Source organism: Arachis ipaensis, chromosome B02 (genome assembly GCF_000816755.2).
Source record: "Arachis ipaensis cultivar K30076 chromosome B02, Araip1.1, whole genome shotgun sequence".
Classification (NCBI taxonomy): domain Eukaryota; kingdom Viridiplantae; phylum Streptophyta; class Magnoliopsida; order Fabales; family Fabaceae; genus Arachis; species Arachis ipaensis.
This window is the reverse complement of record NC_029786.2, coordinates 57190419-57215364: the sequence shown is the minus strand read 5'-3', so window position 1 is coordinate 57215364 and position 24946 is coordinate 57190419. Positions and strand designations below refer to the sequence as shown.

At 35.9% G+C, this 24946-nt stretch overlaps 2 protein-coding genes across 6 annotated transcripts; both read left to right on the top strand.

The window, feature by feature from the left end:
• On the top strand, positions 612-7639 carry LOC107625320 (uncharacterized TPR repeat-containing protein At1g05150). Of its 5 annotated transcripts, none has more exons than XM_021115837.1 (2): positions 612-3396; positions 4007-4678. In XM_021115837.1, the coding sequence occupies exons 1-2, from the start codon at positions 1017-1019 to the stop codon at positions 4399-4401; spliced, it is 2775 nt and encodes a 924-aa protein (XP_020971496.1). In that variant the 5' UTR covers positions 612-1016; the 3' UTR covers positions 4402-4678. The 5 variants fall into 5 exon arrangements, with proteins under 5 accessions (XP_020971496.1, XP_020971498.1, XP_020971497.1 ...); XM_021115839.1 differs by lacking the exon at positions 4007-4678 and adding an exon at positions 7268-7639 and having other exon boundaries at positions 614-3396; XM_021115838.1 differs by lacking the exon at positions 4007-4678 and adding an exon at positions 7262-7639 and having other exon boundaries at positions 614-3396.
• LOC107627274 lies at positions 22619-23728 on the top strand. Its single transcript, XM_016330124.1, has 3 exons — positions 22619-22909; positions 22991-23162; positions 23334-23728. Exons 1-3 carry the CDS (start codon positions 22619-22621, stop codon positions 23726-23728), a joined length of 858 nt encoding a protein of 285 aa, XP_016185610.1.

Here is a 24946-nt window from a genome sequence, read left to right as displayed (position 1 = left end):
GTCCTGTCTTAACCCAATGGGTCTTGCCCATTCTTCTTTGGTTAGAACTTGATGTAACTCCTTATGCGTAAGTGCTGCCAAGTTTCTAAAGCTCTCCTTGAGTTTTTTCGCACGTTCTCTAGTGATAGAGCCTTCTAAAAGTGTAAAATTCTTATTCTGCCCTTTTACTTTAGAATGTCCCAATTATTTTTCTGAGCATGTATCACAAAATCTTTAAAAATCATCACCTCTTGAGCTTGTTATGAAAAAATTATTTCTATCCACTCTTGAATTTACTATAGAAAGATTATCTTAATTCACTACTGAGTTTGTTCAACAAATCCAGAATTTCATATAAGAAACAAAAACAAACTTAAAAAAAAAATCTCCTTTAAAAATGACAAAAATCACAAATAAAAAAAATCATATAAATTTATTATTCTAATAAATTATTAAACTAATTTCATTAAATTTAGTTATTCAAATAATTTGATCACCCAATATTATTAAAAAAGAGAGAGATTAAATTAAAAAATGATCTTCTGGCAAAGCGGAGATTAACAACCAAAATAAACAGTTAACCTGGTATCAATATCAATATCAATATCAATATCCTAATGATTTCTCCAAAATCAATTTAAGATTCCAAATACAAAGGTATGGCTTTTTTGAATTGGTCCCCGATTGCCTTTTCTGCCCCCTTTCGAATTACCCCCACACACACCCGCCCATCCTCATCACCGTTATCAACAACAATTAAACAATTTTTGAATCCCAATTGACAATTGTAAAATAAATCCTAGTTTTAGAAAATAATTAAGGGTTTCTACTCCATCATGATTATCATGAACAACAAGTAACGATTTTTGAGCCCATCACCCTCCAAAATCCCAAAAATGTTCCTAAACAAATTGATTAGGGTTCCAATTTAGGAAAATTGGGGGAAAAAAAAAAGAATTAGGGTTTTTTCTGTTCTTAGCCCAAAACCACCTGAAATACCGTAACAACCACCAAGTGTCGATTTGGAGGCTGTGGAAATGGCGACGAGGGGCACGAGATCCGAGAAGGTTCGGAGAATTTTCCAGCAATTCGACGCGAACAGCGACGGTGGTCTCAATAGGGAGGAAATGGCTTCGCTTGTTGTGGCAGTGAACCCTAGGGTGAAGTTCAGCGACGAACAGATCAACGCCATTCTCGACGAGGTTTTCCGAACCTATGGCGATTTCATTGACGGCGATAAGGGGCTCACCTACGAGGGCCTCCTCCGAACCTACGACGACGGTGCCGGCGACGTGGACAGGGACTTCGACGCACTCGGCCTCGAGCTCAACCTCGAGGAGGCTGCGGCCGCCGCTAAGGGCTCCTCGGCGGCGGCTGCGTCCGAGGCCTCGTCTTCGTCCATTGTAGACGAGAGGATGGCGGTGGAGACGCAGAAGAAGCAACGGACGGCGGCTTGGGCCGTGTCGCCAAACCACGGGATTGTGTTCGACGACACTTGGAAGATTGTGGACGATTTGGAGATTCTAATTAAGAGGCTGAGGACGAAGCAGGCAAAAGATGGAAAATTGAAAGGGGAGAATTTTGATGCGTATTCAGATGCCGGTTGGTCCCGGGAATTGGGGCCTTCCGCAGAGATTTCGGAGAAAAGGGTGTTTTGGGAAGAATCAGGACATGATTATGCTGTGTTTTTGAAGGAATTAGGGGTTTTGAGGGGTAGGGCAGATGCTGCTAGGTCAAGGGAAGAGGCATTTGATGGACACATGGCGATTGGGCGAGTTTTGTATGAGCATCAGTTGTTCAAGGAGGCTTTGGTGAGTTTCAAGAGGGCTTGTGAGTTGCAGCCTGTGGATGTGAGGCCACATTTTAGGGCTGGGAATTGTTTGTATGTTCTTGGCAGGTACAGGGAGGCCAAGGAGGAGTACCTGTTGGCTTTGGAGGCAGCTGAGGCAGGCGGGAATCAGTGGGCCTATTTGCTACCGCAGATTTATGTCAACCTTGGGATTGCGCTGGAAGGTGAAGGTATGGTCTTGAGTGCCTGTGAATATTATAGGGAGGCTGCAATTCTTTGTCCCACTCATTTTAGAGCATTGAAGCTACTAGGTAGTGCACTTTTCGGTGTAGGGGAGTATAGGGCCGCAGTGAAGGCGTTGGAGGAAGCAATTTTCATGAAGCCTGATTATGCTGATGCGCATTGTGACTTGGCTTCGGCTTTGCATGCCATGAATGACGATGAGAGGGCAATTGAGGTGTTTCAGAAAGCTATTGATTTGAAGCCTGGTCATGTAGATGCTCTATACAATTTGGGTGGGCTTTATATGGATCTTGGTAGGTTCCAGAGGGCTTCAGAGATGTACACTCGGGTTTTAGCCGTTTGGCCAAATCATTGGCGAGCACAGCTGAATAAGGCTGTGTCATTGCTGGGAGCTGGGGAGAATGAAGAAGCCAAGAAATCTTTGAAGGAAGCGCTGAAAATGACGAATAGGGTTGAGTTGCACGATGCGATAGCACATCTGAAGCAGCTGCAGAAAAAGAAGACAAAAACTAATGGAGGTTCTTCTGGGGAGTCAACGTATCTTGAAGTTGAACCATCCAAATTCAAGGTTGTTGGAGACAAGACTACTGTGAGGCAGGAATTAGCAACTGCCTTGCAAATCAGAGCACTTCAGAGGGTTTCTAGGTTAAATCGTTGCAGTGTGGAGCTTTTGAAGAAGGAAATGAGTGAACATGATGTGCCAGTGTCGTATTCAGGCAGTGGTGTTCCAGAAAAGTCCATTCGGAAGCCAAACTTGGAAGAAATTCTTCACAGATTACTTAATTTTTTAAAGCCCGAGACTTTTCAAGGAGCAGTAAAAGCCATAAATGAGAGGATACTTTCTGTTTTGGATGAAAGTGGCTCAGGCAGAGTGGATCTGGGAATGTTTTTTGCCATTCTCGCTCCTATTTGTGGCGGTCCTCCGGAAAGACGCAAAAGGGTTGCCTTTGATGCTCTTGTTTGGCGTCCCATGAATGAAGACGGTGCTAGCGTTAGGAAAGTTGATGCTACAACATATATCAAGTTGTTAAGGGCTATTTATGTTCCTTCACAAGGGGTTAGTGAATTAATGGAAGTTCATGGAGAATCGGATACTTCAATGGTGTCTTTCTCCGAGTTTCTTGTTATGTTTGATGATCCAGATTGGGGGTTTGGCATCATGCCTACTCTGGTGAAGCTTGAAGCAGGGGATAGAAATCGACATGGCAACAGCGTGTGTGCTGTTTGTCGCTACCCAATTATCGGTTCCCGGTTCAAGGAGATAAAATCTCATTTTAGTTTGTGTAACCAATGCTACAGTCAGGGAAAGGTTCCTTCCACGTTTAAGCAGGAAGAATACAGATTCAAAGAGTATGCAAGTGAATCTGAAGCTATGAAAGATAAGTGTATGTGCTTTAATTTGCAACCTCGTACTGACCAGTAGATAGATGAATTCAATTTTTTGTCTCCTGATGTTTATTTTTTTCATGGTTCTGCCGCTGTGTATTATCCGTCTTGTTAATTCTAGCTTTTTCAGTGTGGAATATCTTAGCTCATGTGTATAATAATTGTTTCAGGTTGTGCTTTAGTAACTGTTTATATTGTAAAACATTTAACTGAACTTCGAAAATTTGCATTGATCATGTTTCTATGTTCATTATTATTGTTTGTGTATGATTCGGACTTGGTAATGTTACTGTGATTCAAATATTCAGTTATATGCTTATAGTTTGATGCTATATTGTGAAGAAACTAGTTTTGAGAGTTGTTCTTAATGGTGAGTCTCGTGTGGGTTTAAAAACGTGGGAGAAATTTTTTATAGATTAATTTCATATGTAATTTTATATATGGCCTAATCCATGAAACTTCCCTTTTTTGTTTTCACTCCACATCAAACTCTCCCTAAGGATATGTTTAGTTGGAGGGTAGAAGTGGAGGGTAAATTTTACCTGCTGCTAAAGTATACCGAACACAATACATTGTACATTTGTGGATCCCATGTTTTGTGTGTTACAGTGCTACCCATGGTTCTGAAAACCGGACTAGACCGGCTGGTCACCGGTCTGACCGGGAACCGGAAGTCTGCAGTTTGGTCCATCAGGAGATACTGCCATTTCGAAAACCGCATGAAAACTGTTGAACCGGCCAGTTGGACTGAACCGGGACCCGGCTGGTTTAATGAAATGTCGCCGTTTTATGTTTCGTTTAAAACCAAAAAGCAATCTGATCCCTTCCTTGTTCCAGCAGCCCAGTCCCTTTCTCCTTTTCTTTCCTTCACAATTCAGAACCTTGCACTGCCCTCAACCAAAAGAAACCCTAGCCATGTAGCCTCCACCACCACCGCCATCCGTTGCGCACTCAGGAGCTTCCCTCTTAGTGCTTTTGGCGTGCTCCAAGTCTTCGACCTTTGATCGCTCTCACTGATCGCAGCTTCTTCCTCGAGGTCAGCTCGGCGTTCGTCGTCTTCCGTCTGCTAAGCCGCGTTCTTCGTCTTCGTCTTCGTCCTTTTAATCTCTTTGATATGTTCTACCCTAATAGAGCCTTAATTTGACTAATTTGCTTGTGTATGATTAAACCTTGTTACTTTATGAAAGAATGAACTACTTGACATTCTGGAGCCTTAATTTTCTTGTACCAGAGACAATTTTTGATGTATACCCAATATAATTTGCTTTGCTTTTGTGATTTTGTTTTCTTCTATGAATCAATGTTTATTTGAAGGTAGCTTGTTAGGTTCTCTATTTTGTTTGATTGTGATGTATTTTACTTGGTGCTAGTATTTTGTGATGCTATTGAACAGAACAGAATGTGTCAGATTGAGCTGAAAGTAGGGTAATATTTGGAACATAATCATTCATGTTTGGATGTTTGTATTAGAGGCAGCCAAAAATTAATTTTGATTTATTGGTGCCACAGGTTTTGGAGTTATCATGTGCTCTAGCACTTGTGTAATTTGATGATTGCCTGTTATTGCTACATTGAAAGTTTATTTCAGCGTGTGATACTTTTATTTGGGTTTAGGGTTGACATTTGAGTTAGATTTTCTTTTCTTTTTTAAAAACTCAAATGTCACCTTAATATGGGTTCTACTTCTACCTATGATTGCTGGAAATTGTTGAAAATAACTGCTATTGAACTTTGTGTTGAAATGATTATATTATATTGTTTTAAGGTTATTTGTCAAGTGTGGCGATGGTTAACCTTTATGTTTGTGAATTTGAACTTGATGGATGATTATATAATGTACTTCTTGGTAGTAACACTTTTGTTTTATCTAAAGAAATGTCACTGTCTTTTGAACAAAGTTGAACTGATCAGTGATCACTGATTATCTATATTTCACTAATTTAGTATATATTAGTTGAATGAGTCAGTTCATTTGAGAATTTGAGGGAGCTGAAATTTGATAATGATATATCACAAAATAGAATTCATTTGAGAATTTGAGATATAACAATAGCAAAAATTTTGTAGCAGTATCTTTTCATGAGCTTCACAGAAAAATTATTGTTGTATATTGTGCTTTATAAGAATTGTTAGGTTTACTATATGAATACTCATGGAAATCATAGCTAGAGCCCAGAGATTTAGTAATTGTTTATTCGTCATTATCATCATCATATCATGTTCTAATTTTCCCTCCTATGTATGTGTTTATGGTTGCTTCCATAAAACGGGATCACAAAAGTCCCCAAATTTGATATATAAATTTTATTATAAAACGGTTTTTCGGTTAGACTACAGTTGAACCGGTTGGACTATTAAACTAATAAATCAATGACTAGAATAGTTTGATGACTAGTCCGATTTTCAGAACCTTGGTGCTACCATATATTTCTGTATCATTATTTTGGCAGTGTACTATGGCTCGGCGGTTATGTATTATTTTCATTTTGGGTTTCCTGTTGTCACTGTTATGCCATGATCAATACGACTGTTCTTGTAATTGTTTTAAATTATCTTAAAATTTTAATATGGGACGCTTTGTCTATTTAGATTTTAGAATACACAAAAGTTTCTAACAATACAGTTCTTTTCCAATTTGATTTGTTTAATTTGGAATTTTTAAATTTTTTTAGGGATTATTTTAAAATTTTTTAAAATTTGGGTGTTTTAAAATTTGTAGAAGTATTTGATTTTAAAAATTTTAAGGATTGATTTAGATAATTATTTAAAATATTTATACTCATAAAAGTTACCCGTAATAAAGAAATTATCTATGGAAATATCAAAACGCCTATGGATCTACTTATGACCGAAATTAATGGATGATATTTTTCTTGTATGGAGGTCATTCTTTGTTCTTCCAAAATTAACTTCTTTTATGGATAAATTTGTTAGTGTATTGAATTGTTATGGATAAAAATAATAGTTTATTTAAACAGATATATTTATATATGAATCGATAATTCAAATAATTGATTTCTGAAAAATGGTTTATCTTTTTTGTCTCTTGATTCTCTTAAACGTCCTCTAGTTCCTGCATGGGGAAAAAAATTAAATAAATGCTTTTTAAGACTTCAAAATAAACTCTTTTGAGAAGCATATTTAGGAATACTATTGAGATGTTATATTATTATACTTTAAGTTTTATGTATTATTAGTGTGCAAAACTTTGACATTTTTTCATATCTATTGTTCAAAAAGTAATTTAAGTGAATGAGTCTCACTAGTTGGCAGGGCAGTTATTAATATCAAAATTTCATTCATTGTTATACATTCTACATCTGCTGGTTTATGGTGGCCACAAATATGTTCATATATATAAATAGTATAATTTTTGTGAGGGAAATCCAGCTTGGATCCCCAATAATTACCTGAGAATTCGTAATTTCTTCTTTTCTGACCGAATCAAATCAATGACTCAAGATGAATTCTTCTCCCACACCAATATTTTTTCTTCTAAAAGTGTAATTAGTTTGTTTGAAATTTATAGTTGTTTATTTTTTTAAAAAAAGCATGTGAAGAGAAGCTTCTTAAGGGGAAAAAAATGGAATACCTTTACCCCGTAGATTATCAATACAACAAGAGTAATAAGACAAAATAGGTCCCAATGAATTAAGTGACGAATTCATTGGTTTTTTTTTTTTTTCAAATAAAAAGTGGGGTGTTTTCGGAGAAAATTTTTTTATGGGTATCTAGGTATTTAAGAGGAAAAAAAAAAAAAACTCAAATAAGTTTCTAAAGAATTTTAACTTTACGTCATACACTGAGTTAAACTTAGTATATTGAATTCATTTCCTGATTTCCCATTTATAATGTTCTCTTTAGATTCAGGGTGTGGTCCTCGTCGACGTGTGAAACAGCTTCGAATTGTAGATGAAGACTAGATTGAATTCTTACTGTGCAACAAAGTTTTCTAGCTACTGCTGTAAGTGCAAGAAACTCAAAATGGAGCAATAAGGCATTACTACACTCAGTTTCTGCATGCACATTATTGAACTTATTGATCCACCAGTTTATTCTGAGAAATGGGGCTAGAAAATGTAACCCATCAGCTAGTGCCAGCACTCGCAAGTTTTTATTCCACCATTTGTTTTTGGGTCTGAATTTTTATTCCACTTCAAAAAGGTTAAAAACTGTGTTATGTAAAGATTTTTGCTCATATGTATACGCTAACAGACAATATGGAATCGAGCCTAGTGCAGATCTATTTCGGAGGCCAGAGATCAGCCACTAGGCTATGCTTCGAAGTGTATTTTGGTTGAAATTATAGATATCGAACGTGAGTAATAAAATTTAGTTAGGAAGGAAAGTGTCTTAAAGAAATTTTTTGGAAATCTATTTGGCTATATAGTCTTTATTATATATGTTTGTTTTTACTGGTTAGAATATCGTAACAAATATATTTTAATAGATCCAGTAAAGTTTTTCGAAAAACAAAAACAAAATCTAATTATTAGAATTGTTTACAGTAATATTAAGTAATTGATAATAAATATTTTTTATAAAAATAGTCTTGTTTTTATAAAAAAAATCATAAGAAAATATAAATGTAGTAAAGACTTGTTGTCAAAAGCCTTTTCAATTTCTTAAAATTTATTTTATTATTCATTTATTAGAATAGACATTCATCAAGTGCAATGTTTGTTGTACTTGAGTAGGGATGTACATGGTTCGGTCCGACCCGAAGATCCGGCCTCCGAACATTTTAATGGCACCGGGTCTAGAGTTGGTAAGGACCTCAAAAATAGATCCGATCATTATTTATGGTCGGGTGGACAAATTTAAATTCAAATATGGATATCAACTTTTCGATAACAAGTTTCTTTTTTATAAATAAGTGCATCATAAATAAATTTTTTTATAAATAAGTTTCTTTATAAATTATTGTTAAAACTTTATAGGCTTGTTTTCACCCGATTTAGACCCGGTATAATTGTGGCCCAAAAATGTTTAGGTTTCATCGAATCTAGGATCAGGTTAGAGTCTAAAAAATAGACCTAGTGTTTAAGGGCGAGTCTGAGTTAGAAAAATTCGGTTTCACCCGACTAATATATACTCCTATATTTGAGTGCGTATAATTATTTAGGATTGCTTAAATGACTATTTATGTGCTATTTAAAATAAATGTGATCTTGTTGTGGTAGATGTATGCATTGTTTGTATTTGTTGGAGGTATGAAGGATTCAAAGGTAAGGAAAAACGTCAAATTTTAGTGGAAATCCTTGGCTATTAATCTAAGTTATGGCAAAAGCAAGTGTTTACGAAAATCCTCATTTTAGATCCCATTGATGAAGCTTAAACTCGCCACTACGTCTGTCAATCCATAATCCATTAATCTTGAGGCATGCATCATTAAAATGGTCTAATTACTTCCTCATGGATTTTTTTGGGTGCTGGTAACCCTTAGGAAGGTAATCAAGTGTTGTGCTTTGGTCATCCTAGTTTTGAAGTTTGTTAGGAAACGTTTTAAGATGTAGGCAAAACATGATATCGTCCTTTTAGAAAATGAGTTGAACCATTTGATTGCCTGGGCAGACAAGATTATTAGGAAAGTATGACATCAGACGACATCCACTGGAGTCTTGGAGTTTATCTTGGCCTCAAAAATGGTTAAGTGTTCTTGGGGTCTTTAGTCCTGTCATACTTCATATCGGTAAGTTTATCAAAGTGACGTGATAGATGTACTCAGAGAACCTCATCCACAGCTCCCATCACCACAGGTTCTTCCCGCAGACGCTTGATAGTTCCCATGCCTGCTATCCCCATGCCCCTTTTGTATTTATGACTCAGTAAGGATGGATCATCAATCCCTGTGATCCCAAGGAATCATGTTATCAACAAACTATTCTATTTGGAGTGATCCACCACTAATAGGGAAGATCCCTTCCTATTTCAAATGAATTTTATATCGTAATTGTTATCAAGGTTGGAACCTGCATGTATCATTATCAATGCTAGGATGTTAGGTAAAGTTGTGTAACCGGATTTATTTTATACAAAATAATTCATGAAAACCAGTGTAGTAACCCTCCTTTAAAAATTTACATCAAATCACACAATTGATGTAATCTTAAAAATTTGATACTATAACACTAGGCGCATCTAACTTTCACTACAATCTAGTCTCATATAATTCAAAGCTTTGTAGATTGAGTTATGACTCTTAGAAGTTGATTGCCTTGTATTTTAATATAGATTTAGAACCTATTTTATAATCTTTCTTTAAAAAATTTATAATTAAACCAAAAGAGCTTGAAACCTCCTCATTTTTTATGACATTATACTAGACTCAACGTAAGATCCCAAATTTTAGAAATTAAATAATAAATTATTTATTATTTATTTTATTTATTTAAGAATATATTTTTAGAGAATTTTATATTAATTGATTATTTTTTTATTATTGATTTAAAGCTTTAGTGATTGAAAATAATGAGTATTTTATATGCTTCAATTTGAATAATTAGATTTTGAACTTTATTTTATAATTTAAAAAAAATTAATTTGATTACTCTCAAATTATTGAATTAGAGTATTTATTTAAAAATAATTTATAAATTGATAACTTAAATAGTATTTTTATAAATGTTAATGTTGGATTTAGATTGATTTTCAATTACTCTATAACCCCTACTTTTATTAAAATGACCAAAATTACCCTTATACCTAATTTTACCCAAAACAAACCCTAATCCTAATATTACAAACACTCACACTCTCACATCTTTCAACCCCTACACACGCAGCCGCACCCCTTCCCTAACCTTACTTACCCCCGTTCTATTCCTCTATTACTTTCTAAATGCAATAAATAATTTCTTTCCAGAACCCTTGAGATATCAGTTTCTGTTATATTATGCTTATGTTTTGTGATGTTATTGTGATAGGGTTGAGTTTCGGTTATTACGTGTCACGTTTGAAGTTGTAGTTGTTGTTACAGAAGCGGTATGGAGCTGTGGTTACGGCTACAACTGTTGCGGGCCGGGAGAAAAACTAGTTTTTGACACATTTTAGAGTTTCCGAGCTTTGACAATCGAGGTAAGGACGCTTTCCTTAAACTCATTTTATTGTCAAGAATTGTTATAAGTCGATATTGATGCAAAAATATATTTTTAGTGATTATGTGAGTCTTATGGATTGATTGAGTTATTTTGAAAGAATGTAATTGTTTACTTGATTGAATTCTTGATTGATTGAGTTGGCATTGTGATGGTTAATGAAAGCTTGATTTGGAAATCTGATTGGTTTATTTATATTGAGAAATGAGTTGCGTTGAAAATCTAATTTATATACATTTATATTAAGGAATGGTTTGGTTTTGAAACTGTTTGAGAAGGATGAGAATTCTGAGTTATGAATTGATTTTGTTGAAGTTAGTTTGTATTGTGATTGATGAGATTGGTTGCTTGAGTTCTAGACTTTGTTGATCCCTTGAGTTGAGTTGTTATTGTTGTGATAATGGTTTATTGGAAGTGATTTGAATGACTGAGAGATGTTTGGTTGGTTGTTGGGACCTTTGAAGGGTGGCAAAATTCGAATTTTAGAGGATGCTACCGAAGTTTTTATAAAACTCTAAGACTTTGTTTGAAGTGTTATTTAAAAGAAAATCTTATTTAAGAATTATATTATTTGATTTCGATTTATTACGAAAAGAGTCATGTTTTCAGTTCGATTTATTGAGAAAAGAATTATATTTTTATTTTTATTTATTAAGAAAGGAATTATGTTTTGAGTTTGATTTATTGAGAAAAGAGTTATAATTTGAGTTCGACTTATTACGAAAAGGGTTTTGTTTTGAGTTTGACTTATTAAGAAAATAATTATACTATTTTGAGTTTGATTTACTAAGAAAAAAATTATGTTTTGAGTTCGATTTAATATGAAAAGACTTATGTTTTGAGTTTGATTAAAGAATTACATTTTGAGGAGTTTTAGTGAATTTACAAAATTTGAATTTGATCGGTGAAAAGGAATGATTTTTGGATCTTTTAAGAAGTTATTAAACTTGAAAATGAAGTTGAAAGTGAGTTTTACGCAATCGATTCAAATATAAGAGTTATGCTTTTGAAAATTTCAAATGGAATTAAAGAATGGATTAATGAAGTTAATTTGAGACTTTTGATTTAGTGAAAAGGAGTTTTATGAAAGAGGAATGGATTTAACTTACTTTTTAAAAGATATTTTTGAAATTTGAGCTTCCGGGGTAGATACAAAGATTGTGGTTTCGTCCTGCTTGCTCCCGGTCGGTATTTGAGTTTTCGGGATAGATGCAAGGATTGTGATTTTGTCCCACTTGCTCTCGGTTGGTATTTGAGCTTCCTGAGTAGATGCAAGGATTGTGGTTTTGTCCTGCTTGCTCCAGAATGGAATTGAGACTTTGTTGACCCTCCGTCGCAAGATGTGGCCAGGCTCTTATACCTTCTCGGATGATTCCCCAATGGATATTGATCAATGAATATGAATACGAGCTTTGGGGATGCACGCATCGAGGGATTGTCCAGGGTTAGCTACCGGACATGTCGGGTTTGGCTGTATAGCCGACAGATGAGCTCATTGGCCATAGGGCAGGTATGCATCATTCGCATTTGTGTATATTTGTTTGGGTATGCATCTTGTATTTGGCTTGCCTATTTGAATAATTGTATATACATGCTAATTGAATTAATTGCTGTAACTGTTCTCTCTATTTGTATTTTTCTTGTATTGTTTTGTCTATGCTTGAACAACTGAGAGATCTCTTATGCTGGCAGTGGTGACACTGAGGGTTGTTCCTGATGTGGTATTGACTGTAATTGTTCTCTAATTGTATTTGCCTTGTACCATTTGATGCTGGTAATTGATTCTATTTTGAGACTGAGTTTTAATGGTGATTTAATTTGAGTTAGGCCGGAGGCCATGTTTTAACTTGATTTGGGCCAGAGACAGAGTTGATTTGATTTTGGCCGGAGGCCGTAACGAGATTTAATTATATGTTGAGTCGAAGGTTGAAATTGATTATGTTATGAGATATTAATTGAGTTTTGAAATTCTTTTAACTAAAGAAGTGAATTTTGAATTGTTGGATAATTAATTATTAATGTTTTGAATGGATTCGTAAGACGAACGATAATCACTGCAGTTGAAATCAATTCTTTTCTTATATGTATCCTCTTATGACAATTCTTGGAAATTGTCTACTTCGAACCAGTGAGGACGATGTTTTCATCGCATACAGATTTCCCTTTTCAGGACAGACGAAGAGTTTTAAAGGGGTTCCTTCTACGCATTTGGATGTGTTGTTTAGCATTGTATATATATTATAGATTTTTCTCGTCTTTATCTTTATAATCTTTCAAGAGGGATAGGAAGCATGACTTGTAATGATATATATGTATATATATTTGTAAGTTACTTCTATACGAAGTCTGGTACGTGTGAGGATTGTGATTGAATTTGGTTATATGTGCATATATGATTAAGAAAAAGTATTTCCGATTTTTCAAAGAAAATAGTTGTAAAACCCGGTCACACCGTAGGTTAATTAAGAAATAAATTAAAAATGGGCGAGAATGGTTATAAAATATAATAATCATAATTTGTTAGTTTTGATATGATATTTGGACTCAATGGATTTTTCTAAGTCGGAAAACATAGTTTTCTGAGTAAAAACGCGAACCGAAAATTTGATCGGCAGTACCGTCCGAGATTTGTCTGGTACTGTAGCTGAGAAAACTAATTTTTAGTAAGAAAGATTAGAAAGTTAGAATTTATGATTTAAAAAGTAAAAATATCTAAAGTGCGATTTAAAATGCTAATCTTAAAGGTTTTGTCCCAAAATTAGGCCAACGGGTCATATACGTGAACCGGACCCAAGTGGGACCCAAGCCCAAGGTATATAAGTACCATTTATGAGCATTGAAGCTCATTTAACCCTAAAAATGAGAGGGAGGGGTGGATATAGAGAAGAGAGAAACAAAACTTAGCTTCCCAAACTTCAAATCACTATAACTTTCTCTCTGGAGCTCCGATCGACGAGTCGTTTGCGGCCATGCGTCACTCTTGACGAGCTCTTCAAGTTTATCTAGGTATTGTGGTAAGAAATTTCGAAACTCATGCCCAGTTTTCGTTTCTCTCTCTATTTCGTGTTTTTGGGTTGAGTTTTGAGAAAATCTTGTGATTTTGGTTGTTTAGGAGTGCTCCAGTATGAGTCATTAGTGATATTCATCACAAAATTTAGTGGATTGAGGTAAGAAATCACTAACCCTTGTGATTTACTAGATTTTATAAATCTTAGGTTGATGTATGTTTGATATTGGTTGTTTTCGAGTTGTTGGGTGAGATTTTGGTACTCTTGGAAACTTGAAATTGGCTTGTGAAACTCTTGGTGGAGCTTGGAGCTAGTGCTTAGTGAAAAATTTACAAGGAAGGATCAAATTGTTGTGACTACAAGAGGTACGATTTTAGTTTCATTTAAATACCGTATAATGTGGTATGAAATCCTAGGCTAGATGCCCCTAGGATTAGGTTTGAATTGAGTATTTGGATGGATTTGGTACGTGTAGAAGATATGATATAATAATTGATGTTTTGGGTGATGCATTATTGTTGGATTGATTGGAATTGGTGTTGGATAGTGAATTATATGAATATGAGTTCATGTGTATTAATTTGATGAATATTGGGCCGGAAGCCGGAAAAAGGTAAGGATAGTAAGTGATGATTGAATGGTGTGATAATGTATGAGATTGAATGAATTGGTATGTAATGTATGAGAATTTAATTGATTGAGATAGTAAAAAATGAGGTTTTTGAAATGTCGAATGGATGTATTTGAGTTGGAATATGTAAAAGGAGTAGGTTTGGAATTAGTTGTGTGTAAATATGTAACTTGAGTTAGTCTGGGTTCATTTTATTGGTTGAAAATAATTGAGGCTAGTGAATCATTGGAAAATTAGTAAATGTGTGTTTTTGGTAAAAACAGATTTTAAGCCAACTTTGACGGGCCGTAACTTGGTTTTCGGAGTTGAAAAACTTTCAAAATTAGATTTTTATGAAAATTTATTTATCGATCTTTCCAATGGTTCAAGAATGGTTGAAAACAGAATTTTGTGGAAAAAGTTATGAGGTTTTAAAAATTAGACTGAAAAATTGATTTTTGCAACATATCAGATTTTGCCTTTGTCATGCGTACGCGGGCATTGGCCTCTGCCAAGTGCCTCTGCGTATGCGTCATGGTCTGAAATTGGGGTCATGCGTACGCGACTTACAAATTTTTTACCTTATCCGTACGCAGACCTTTGCATGCGTACGCGGACACCCAAGTTTTCAGCCTGTGCGTACGCACACCACATGTATGCATACGCACACCTCCCAGAATTTGGAAAAATGTGTTTTTATGACTTTTAACCATTCTTTTAGCCTCTTAAACCTTTATAAACTTCGATATGGGTCTAGAGCCGGTGGAATTGAGGATGGAAGAGTTAGGGATAAATCTCAATGGGTTGAGTTAGTAAAATTGAAAGAAATGAACAAGATGTTAAGTGAGAATGATGATGATTGTGAGATTGATAATGAGATTGATGATGATCATGGTATTGATAATGATCATGATGATGATTATGAGATTGACGATGAGAATGATAATGATTATAAGATTGTTATATGAGCTTGATTCTGAATTTAATATACCTACCTGGGTAGATGCAGTGGCATTGATCCACTTGCTTTGGGTTTGGTTTAAGCCTCCTGGAGTAGATATAGTGGTTGGCCCCCACTTGCTCCCAGTTGATAATGATTTGAGATTTGTGAAATTATTTGAGTTTCGGATTTTCTTGAGTAGATGTAGCGGGTCGGCTCCACTTGCTCCAAGTTAAGATCCGAGATTCTGTTGACCTTGCGTCGTAAGTGTGACCGGACACTTATACCTTTTCGAATGAGCTCTCCCCCATGGATATATGTATAATGAATAATTGAGATTTTGATCTTGGGGATGCGCACTTGTAGGGACTGTCCAATGGTTAGCTACTAGGACATGTCGGGTTGGCTATCTAACCAACAGATGATATCATCAGCCATTAGACAGGCATACATCATTTGCATATGTTTGACTTATATGGGTTTGCTTACTTGTTTTGAACTGTCTAATCGTATATGTTATGTTACTTGATTATATAATACTTGCTTTACTTGTACCTACTTGTGTATTACTTATTTGTATTGCTTGTGTTTGTACAATTGAGAGGTCCCTCATGCTGGTGTTGGTTGATGCTGAGGGCTATACTTGCTTTCTCTTATTTCTCTTTCGTTAACAGGTTCTTCTTCCTAGTATGCATGGGGATCTCTTGTGAGTAGCCCCAACACACACTATTGAATTTCTTCTTTCAAGAGGGCATTACTTCTTTGAGCCTCTATCGAGGACAAGTTGGAAGGGTGACTAGTTTCCGGCTGAACCGTAGACTTTGTTTGATGGGGTATTCAACTCTTTTCTAACCGAGCAGAACCCGAATGGAACAGTGTTTTACTACAGGTGAGAAAACCTCATTAAAATCTACACCTGGTACCTGACTGTATCCTTTTGCAACTAAGCGAGCCTTATACTTGACTCCTTCATCTCCCGGAGAGGACTCCTTCCTTTGTACTATCTCTAATTATGGCTCTGTTGGAGAATTGAGAAGGTTTGAGAATTGTTGACTTAGACTTAGAATTCCCCTTATGTTAGTGATGCGTGAGCATCTTTTCTATTGAATTTGCATTTGAATTGTTAAGTTTAATCAAGATTTAAATAATTTTTTGCTACTATGAATGCTACTTTGAGTTGTGTGCAATTCTGTTTATTTCAGGTATCATTTGGATGGATTTGACGGAGTTTTATAGAAGAAGAGAAAGAAAGTGGATGATGCTGTCAATCCTGACCTTCTTGTACTCTAACAGACATAACTTGAGGTATATAGGTCCAATTGACGTGATTTCAACGGTATTGGAAAGCTAACTTTCAGAGCTTTCCAACGATATATAATAGTATACCCTTTTTCTCCATTTTTTTGGCCACATTGGCGCCTAACTTGGGATTCCCAAGTTAGGCGCCGGATGAAGACTTACACGCATAATCAATTCAGGAATGGTGGCGCCTAACTTGGAATTTCCCAAGTTAGGTGCCAATTGAAGCCAAATCACACCAAAGCATACTGCCATACTGGAGCCTAACTTGGCTCAGCCCAAGTTAGGCGCCAGCCTTGAAGAAAGCAATGGTCCCCACGCCAATTGAAGCCAACAACGAAGATTTTATTTTGTTTTGATTAAAACTTTATTTTATTTACAAATAGGAAAAAATATTATTTAGTTTTAGAAAATAGATTTTACATTAATTAGAATTAGATATAAAAGAAAAAAGATTCAGTCCTTCGGGCTCGTCTCTTCTCTCTTACCTCATTCCGCACTTTACAGTTTTACAGAATCCCTGTTTTCTCTCTAAACCATGAGCAACTAAACCTCCACTGTTAACATTTGGAGCTCTGTTTATTCTATTAATTAATATTATTACTGTTCTATTTTAATTCATATATTGATTTCAATTTCAAGAATTTTTTTCGTTCTTTATCTTATGAATCTGGGTGGAACGGAAGTATGACCCTTGTTCTAATTGAGTTCTTGTAAACATTGGAAAAGCTCTTTGCTTGAACAACAGCTTGAAAATAATTTCTCCTAAATCTCAAATTATCTGGACTTAACGTGATACGTGACATATAATCCTCTTATATTTGGGTAATTAGGATTTTTGTGGCATATAAACTAGAATTGAACTTAAATCCTCTAATTGGAATCAAGTGACCAAGGAATTGGCAGTTGATGAAGGTTAGAGGAGACTAAAAAGGTCTAAGGAATTAGGGTTTAGTCACATATAGTTTGCCATGAATTGAATCTTGCATGATTAAAATAGTTGATAAGAAAAGTTAATCCAGAAAATAAATATCACTGAAACCTTAATTGTTTTCTCATATATATTTCACAATCCATTTATTGCTTGCTTTCTGATTTCCTGAATTTGCTGTTGATGCTTTTGAACTCTCAAAACACCATTTTCTGTTTGTCTAACTAAGTAAATCACGCAATCATTGTTGCTTAGTTCATCAATCCTCGTGGGATCGACCCTCACTCACCTGAGGTATTACTTGGTACGACCCGGTGCACTTGCCGGTTAGTTTGTGGACTTTAAATTTCGCACCAAGTTTTTGGCGCCGTTGCCGGGGATTGACTGTGATTGACAACTACTGGTTGTTTGATTTCTTAGATTAGGCGTTTTTGCTTTAATTTCATTTAACTTATTTCTTTAAAATTAAAAAAATATTTTGCTTTATTTTATTTAAATTTTTTCGCTTAATTTCTGAAATTAAGCTTTTTGCTTATTAGTTATTTTATTTTCTTAATTATTCAAATTATTTTTTTTATTTTATTTTTCTTTTATTTTTGTTTTCTTCTATATTTTATTTTATTTTTCTTTATGTTCTTTCTTCTTTACTTGCCTGTTTACCATATGATGCATTTAATTCTGTTTGGTGCTTTGTGCTAAGGAAAAATAATGGAGAGAGATCACATGGGTTACTACTCACACCCAAGGGATGATTCTTATTATTGTGGATGGAGGAACTACCCGAATTTTGGTTGGCAAATTCAAAACCAACTTCAATGCTCCATGTTCCAACTATCAAGAACCACCATCTCCATATTCATACCAAGAACCACCACCTCTCTATCTATATCAAGAACCATAACCTTTCTACCCATATCAAGAGCCACCATCTCCCTATTCATACCAAGAACCATACTCTTTTTACTCTTATCAAGAACCATCATCTCCTTCTTATTTATATCAAGAACCATCAGCTCTTTAGCTTCTCATGAAAGAATGTATACATGATATGAGAATGAGTATAAAAAATATAGAGAAATATGTGGAGTTGATTATCAACCCCCAGGAAGAGGAACAAGCAAATTCCTTTCCAAGAGATACAATGCAAGATCCTATGAAAGAAAGTGAGGAAATCAATCAAAGGAGTTCATACTCCAGTGAATTAGAGAACTCTCCACCCTCACACATGGAAGAAGAGAAAGATGCAAAAATAAAGGAGGAAGATGCACAAACAAAGGAGGAAGATACACAAACGAAGAAGGAAGCCATGCACACTCTATTCTTGCACATTCCAATCATTCTGGAGGAAGCCATACAAGTCCCTTTAATTCTATGTATGCAAGCTCCTGAGAAGAAAAATCTAAATGCATTGCCCACATTTGAATTGAAGTCTTCTCCCCAACACTAGAATATGCTTTCCTTGGTCCTAGTGAATCAAAGAGTTGTATGGGAGTTATTTTTTGGTGGGTATAATTTTTCTCCTCATGTCCATTAAAGTCATTTCTTTTAACTAACTGGAAGAAGAGGAAGAAAAAGCAACAATCAACCACCAAGCTAGTGACGTTAAAGAAGCACTTGTTGTAAGGCAACCCAACTATTAGTACCCTTGGTTTTGTAGTTACTTTGGTTTTAATTTTATAGTTATTTTGATTTTAGCATTATAGTTATTTTAGTTCTGGTTTTAAATTACTTTATCTCAATTTTTTTAGAATTTTTCTTATTTTACATGTGTTTTGGTCATGCAGAATGATTAGATTAGGAACAGGAGCAATTAAAAGAAACTTTTGGCACTCTAGAGTTTTTCTTTGCTTGGGGACAAGCAAACTTTTAAGTTTGGTGTTGTAGAGTGTGCTCTCTATTTACCTTATCATCAGTGACACCATGGGGAGATGAATGTTCTTCATGGAGGAGCACAACTAGAAGAATGAGACGACCACCAGCATAACTGAGGTGATTGAGTTCCTTTCATTTTATTTCCCCTTCCATTCTTATTTTGTTGTCTTCTATTTTCTATTGCTTCGATTGCCTGCATGATCTTTAGTACTTTCAGTTCTTATATTTAGTTTCATTCTGTTATTTGCTTTTAGTTTAAAAAAAATTTATCTCATGTACCGCTCACTGAGATTGAATCTAAAAAGAAAAGAAAAGAAGTAATGTACTGCATGAGAAATTGAGTTTATATTTAAGAGTAGTCTTATTTACTTAAATGTGGTTGTATGATTTGTGATTCTGAATGCATGATATGAACAGTGCATAGTTGAATTTAAATCAAAGGATGTTGGTGCATAAGGAAAAGGAATTTAGAGAACTATTATGAATTCTCTGAATTAAACAAAAGCTTAATCGTTGAAGCAAAATAAACAGCAAATAAAAAAAGCAAGGCCCAAGACTCTGAGCATCAATGACTAGGGAGGTCAAACATGATTAAAAGCTCAAAGAGTTGTTTCCCTAGTCATATGCTTGTGGTGTAAATATGTCAAGTAATCCTTGAGACAGATCACTAAGAGTTGAGATCAAGTGCTTTGAGCACCATTGTCTGGGAGTAACTAAGAGAAAAATTAGAACTAAAAGAGAGTTCCCCAGTTAAGTGCTTGTGGTGTTTTTGTGTCAAGTAAAGCTTGAGATAAAGCATTTAAAGTCACGACCAGGCTCAAAGTGCAAAGCACCAAAGAAAAGAGATTGAAAGAAAGTTTGCTGTATTCAAGGATTAAACCAAAGTATAAAGGCCAGAGAATTCATAATATTATCCGGATTCTAATCCCAAATGACAGTGACATTCCTCAGATTCAAAGGAGAGTGAGATGTCAAAACTATTCAGAACTACAGTGTATAAACCCCACTTTGAGACAGACAGGAGCTTAATTGAGTACTCACTTCTCACGCAAATTCACATCCTAAGTTTATATTAGTTTTGGTTGCTTGAGGACAAGCAACCATTCAAGTTTGTTGTTGAGATGCGTAAGCATCTTTCCTATCTTTTCCTAGTGAATTTGCATTTGAATTGTTAATTTTAATCAAGATTTAAATACTTTTTTGTCACTATGAATGCTACTTTGAGTTGTGTACAATTCTGTTTATTTCAGGTAGCATTCGGATGGATTTGACGGAGTTTTATAGAAGAAGAGGAAGAAAGTGGATGATGTTGTCAATTCTGACCTCCTTGCACTCTAACAGACATAACTTGAGCTATAAAGGTCCAATTGATGTGATTTCAGCGACATTGGAAAAGCTAACTTCTAGAGCTTTCCAAGGATATATAATTGTATACCCTTTTTCTCCATTTTGTTCGGCCAAATTGGCGCCTAACTTGGGATTTCCCAAGTTAGGCGCCGGATGAAGACTTACACGCATAATCAATTCGGGAATGGTGGTGCCTAACTTGGAATTTCCCAAGTTAGGCACCAATTGAAGCCAAATCACGCCAAAGCATACTGCCATACTGGAGCCTAACTTGGCTCAGCCCAAGTTAGGCGTCAGCCTTGAAGAAAGCAATGGTCCTCACGCCAATTGAAGCCAGCAACGAAGATTTTATTTTATTTTGATTAAAAATTTATTTTATTTACAAATAGAAAAATATATTATTTTGTTTTAGAAAATAGATTTACATTAATTAGGATTAGATATAAAAGAGAAAAGATTCAGCCCTTCGGGCTCATCTCTTCTCTCTTACCTCATTCCGCACTTTACAATTTTACAGAATCCTTGTTTTCTCTCTGAACTATGAGCAACTAAACCTCCACTGTTAAGGTTAGGAACTTTGTTTATTCTGTGGATTAATACTTTACTGTTCTATTTTAATTCATGTATTTATTTCAATTTCAAGAATTGTTTTCGTTCTTTATCTTATGAATTTGTGTGGAACGGAAGTATGACCATTGTTCTAATTGAGTTCTTGTAAACCTTGGAAAAGCTCTTTGCTTGAACAACAGCTTGAAAACAATTTCTCCTAAATTTCTAATTATCTGGACTTAACAGAATATGTGACATATAATCCTCTTATATTTGGGTAATTAGTATTTCTCTGGCATATAAACTAGAATTGAACTTAACCCTCTAATTGGAATCAAGTGACCAAGGAATTGGCAGTTGATGAAGGTTAGAGGAGACTAAAAAGGTCTAAGGAATTAGGGTTTAGTCACATATAGTTTGCCTTGAATTGAATCTTGCATAATTAAAATAGTTGGTAAGAAAAGTTATTCCAGAAAATAAATATCTCTGAAACCTTAATTGTTTTCTCATATATATTCCATATATATCTGTTGTTTTCAGATGTAGGTCCAGGAGCTCAGCAGTGAACTGTGCTTTATCTGAGAGATGGTGAAGATTATTATATTTCTGCTTTACTTTGTTTAGAATCTCTCCACTTTTGTTTAGAAAATCTTCTGTTATGTATTTAATCCTTTTGAAAACTTGCCTATAGAGGCCTTTATGTATCTTTTGGGAGAGATAGGAGGTATTGTTGTTAAACTATTTTTATTCTATACCCTAGCTGGCCTAAACTTCGCGGGTCGCGACTAGTACTTAATTACTTATGTTATATATCTATATTCTGACTTTATCTTATTCTTCTTTGCAGTTTTAACTTTATACCGCTTTTAATTCAGCCTTTATCTTCTGTTTTATCGATGCCTGAGTGTTACGACTTTGCTATTTTATTTTGTTCCCCTTCAGGCTTCTAGTTTAATATTTTCTTTCAATATATATATATATATTATAATCCACCTGAGAGTCGTACTACCTTAGTATCATTGACTTATGACTCGAGCATAAGGATTTGAATATTAGGGTGTTACATTATGGTATCAGAGTAGTTCGTCCTTGTGAGCCTAATGGTTGGACTGCTTATGCTTTAATGTATACTCTGAATTATGCCTGTGCTATTTAGGATATCTGATTGATATGTTTCGCATGAAGTTCATGAGTATACTTTTGGAAAATTGAAGTACTTAACTTGAGATATTGAGACTGATCACCTTGATATCACTTGTTTTGTGTGGATAGGACCTGAGATGGTAACTCGTGGACGGGGTCGCGGACGGAGAGGAAATGACGAACCCGCTTCTGCTGGAAATCAAGCCAAATTTCTGGCGGCAATGACCCAACTTGTCAATACTATGCAAGCTAATGTGGCGGCTGCCAACCAAGTGATGGAAAGGATGAACATAAATGGGAATGGTAACAGAGCCGGAGGGAGCTCAGCTACAAGTCCGATGACATTGGCAACTTTTCTGAAGGTTAATCCTCCAACCTTTAAAAGATCAACTAATCCGATAGAAGCTGACAACTAGTTTAGGCCAATGGAGAGATCATTGGAAGCGCAGCAAGTACTCGAAGGTCATATGGTAGAACTTGCTGCTTACCAGCTGACTAGAGAAGCTCAACACTGGTGGCAAAGAACCTACCATCTTCTGCAGCAAGGAATTGGGGCTGAGGTGATCACTTGGGAGGTCTTTAAAGAAGAGTTATATAAGTATTTCTCGAATTCTGTGAGACAAGCCAAGGAGTTGGAGCTACTTCAACTAAGACAAGGAACAATGACTGTGACTACTTACACAAGCAAGTTTGAGGAGCTGTGTCATTTCTCAAGAGTTTGTTAGGGTGCTCCTAAAGGATATGAGGAGTGGAAGTGCATGAAATACCAGCATGGCTTGAGAGAGGACATTATGCAGGCTGTGGCGCCTCTTGAGATTAAGAGCTTTGCTGAGTTAGTGAACAAAAGGCGTGTGGTGGAAGATTGCTCTAGGAGGAATGTGAATGTGGGTTCTAGCCGTGGTGGTCATCATAACCGAGGAGGAGGTGCAAGGTCCTTTGCTCCAAAGGGCCAAAACTTCAAGAGGGGAGGTTATGCTCAACAACCTCAATGTGGCCGAGCTACTTACCGAGTGAACGACAACCATTAAGGAAGGAGATACAGATGGCAACCTCAAAATAAAATAACTTGTAGGCGGTGTGGAAGCTATCACCCGGGAACTCCTTGTAGGGCTGGTTTGTGACTTTGCTATAGTTGTGTAGGAGCTGGTCACATGTCATGGAACTGTCCTGAGAAGATCGATCCGAATGCTGGTAGAGCTCAACAGCAAGGCCGTGTGTATGCTATCACGGCGGATGATGCGGCTAAGTCGGGTACTTTGATAAGAGGTAAATGTAAAATTGGTGGTAAAATGTTAACTGCATTGTATGACACTGGAGCATCTCATTCATTCATAGCCTTTGACAAAGCTGTTGAATTAGGGTTAAAAATGTCGGCATTGTCATTTGATTTGCATGTGCATACTCCCGTTTCTAAGACTGTGGTGACTAGATTAGGATGTCAAGAGGTACCTTTTAGGGTAGAGAACCGAGACTTCGTGCATGACTTTATTTGTCTGCCAATGCCTGAGTTAGACTTTATTTTGGGTTTGGATTGATTGTTAAAAAATCGGGTGTTGTTGGATTATTTTGAGCGTTCTATCCGGTTTATGCCTGAGGAATCAGAAGGACCGGTGGTGGCACGAAGTTATTACCTAAATACGGTGAAAGTAAATTGTAGTGGGGCTAAATGCCAAGGATTTATCCTTTTGGCTGCAAATTCTGTAGGAAATGAGCAAGACTTAGACCGAATACCAGTTGTGAGAGAATTTCCTAAAGTTTTTCCTAAAGATATACCCAAGTTTTCACCTCAAAGAGAGATTGAATTCGCTATAGATCTAGTGCCAGGAGCTGGACCGGTATTGATTGTACCATATTGGATGGCACCGTTGGAATTAGCGGAGTTAAAAAAGCAACTAGAAGAGTTGTTAAAGAAGAACTTCCTTTGACCAAGTGTTTTCCCGTGGGGAGCGCCTGCGTTGTTGGTAAAGAAGAAAGATGGAGGTATGAGATTATGTGTTGATTACCGGCAGTTGAATAAGGTGACGGTGAAGAACAGATACCCTTTCCTCGGATTGATGATCTGATGGACCAGTTACAAGGAGCTGGCGTGTTCTCAAAAATTGACCTTAGGTCGGGTTACCATCAGATTAGAGTGAGAGAAGCTGATATTCCTAAAATTGCATTCCAAACTCGCTATGGTCACTATGAATATGCAGTTATGTCCTTTGGGCTAACGAACGCCCCTGCTGTGTTCATGGATTACATGAACAGAGTGTTCTAACCCTTTTTTGGATAAGTTTGTGGTGGTATTCATAGATGACATACTGGTGTATTTCAGAACCGAAAAAGATCATGAGGAACACTTGAGAATTATGTCGCAAATCTTGAAGGAGAAGAAATTGTATGCGAAGCTTTCGAAGTGAGAATTTTAGAAGAAGAAAGTGAAGTTTCTAGGTCATGTGGTGAGTAAGGATGGGATTGCAGTGGACCTGTCTAAGATTGAGGCTATGACTCAGTGGAAGAGACCGACATCCGTAAATGAGATTAAGAGTTTCTTAGACTTGGATGGATACTATAGATGGTTCATCAAGGGATTCTCAGAGATTGCCCTACCAATGACGAAGTTGACGCATAAGGAAGTTCTATTTGTGTGGACGCCCGGAGTGCAAAGAAAGTTTTCAAACCTTGAAAGAGAGGTTGACTTCTGCACCAGTGCTTATTCTACCTGAGCCAAATGAACCATTTAAAGTGTTTTGCGATGCATCACTTAAAGG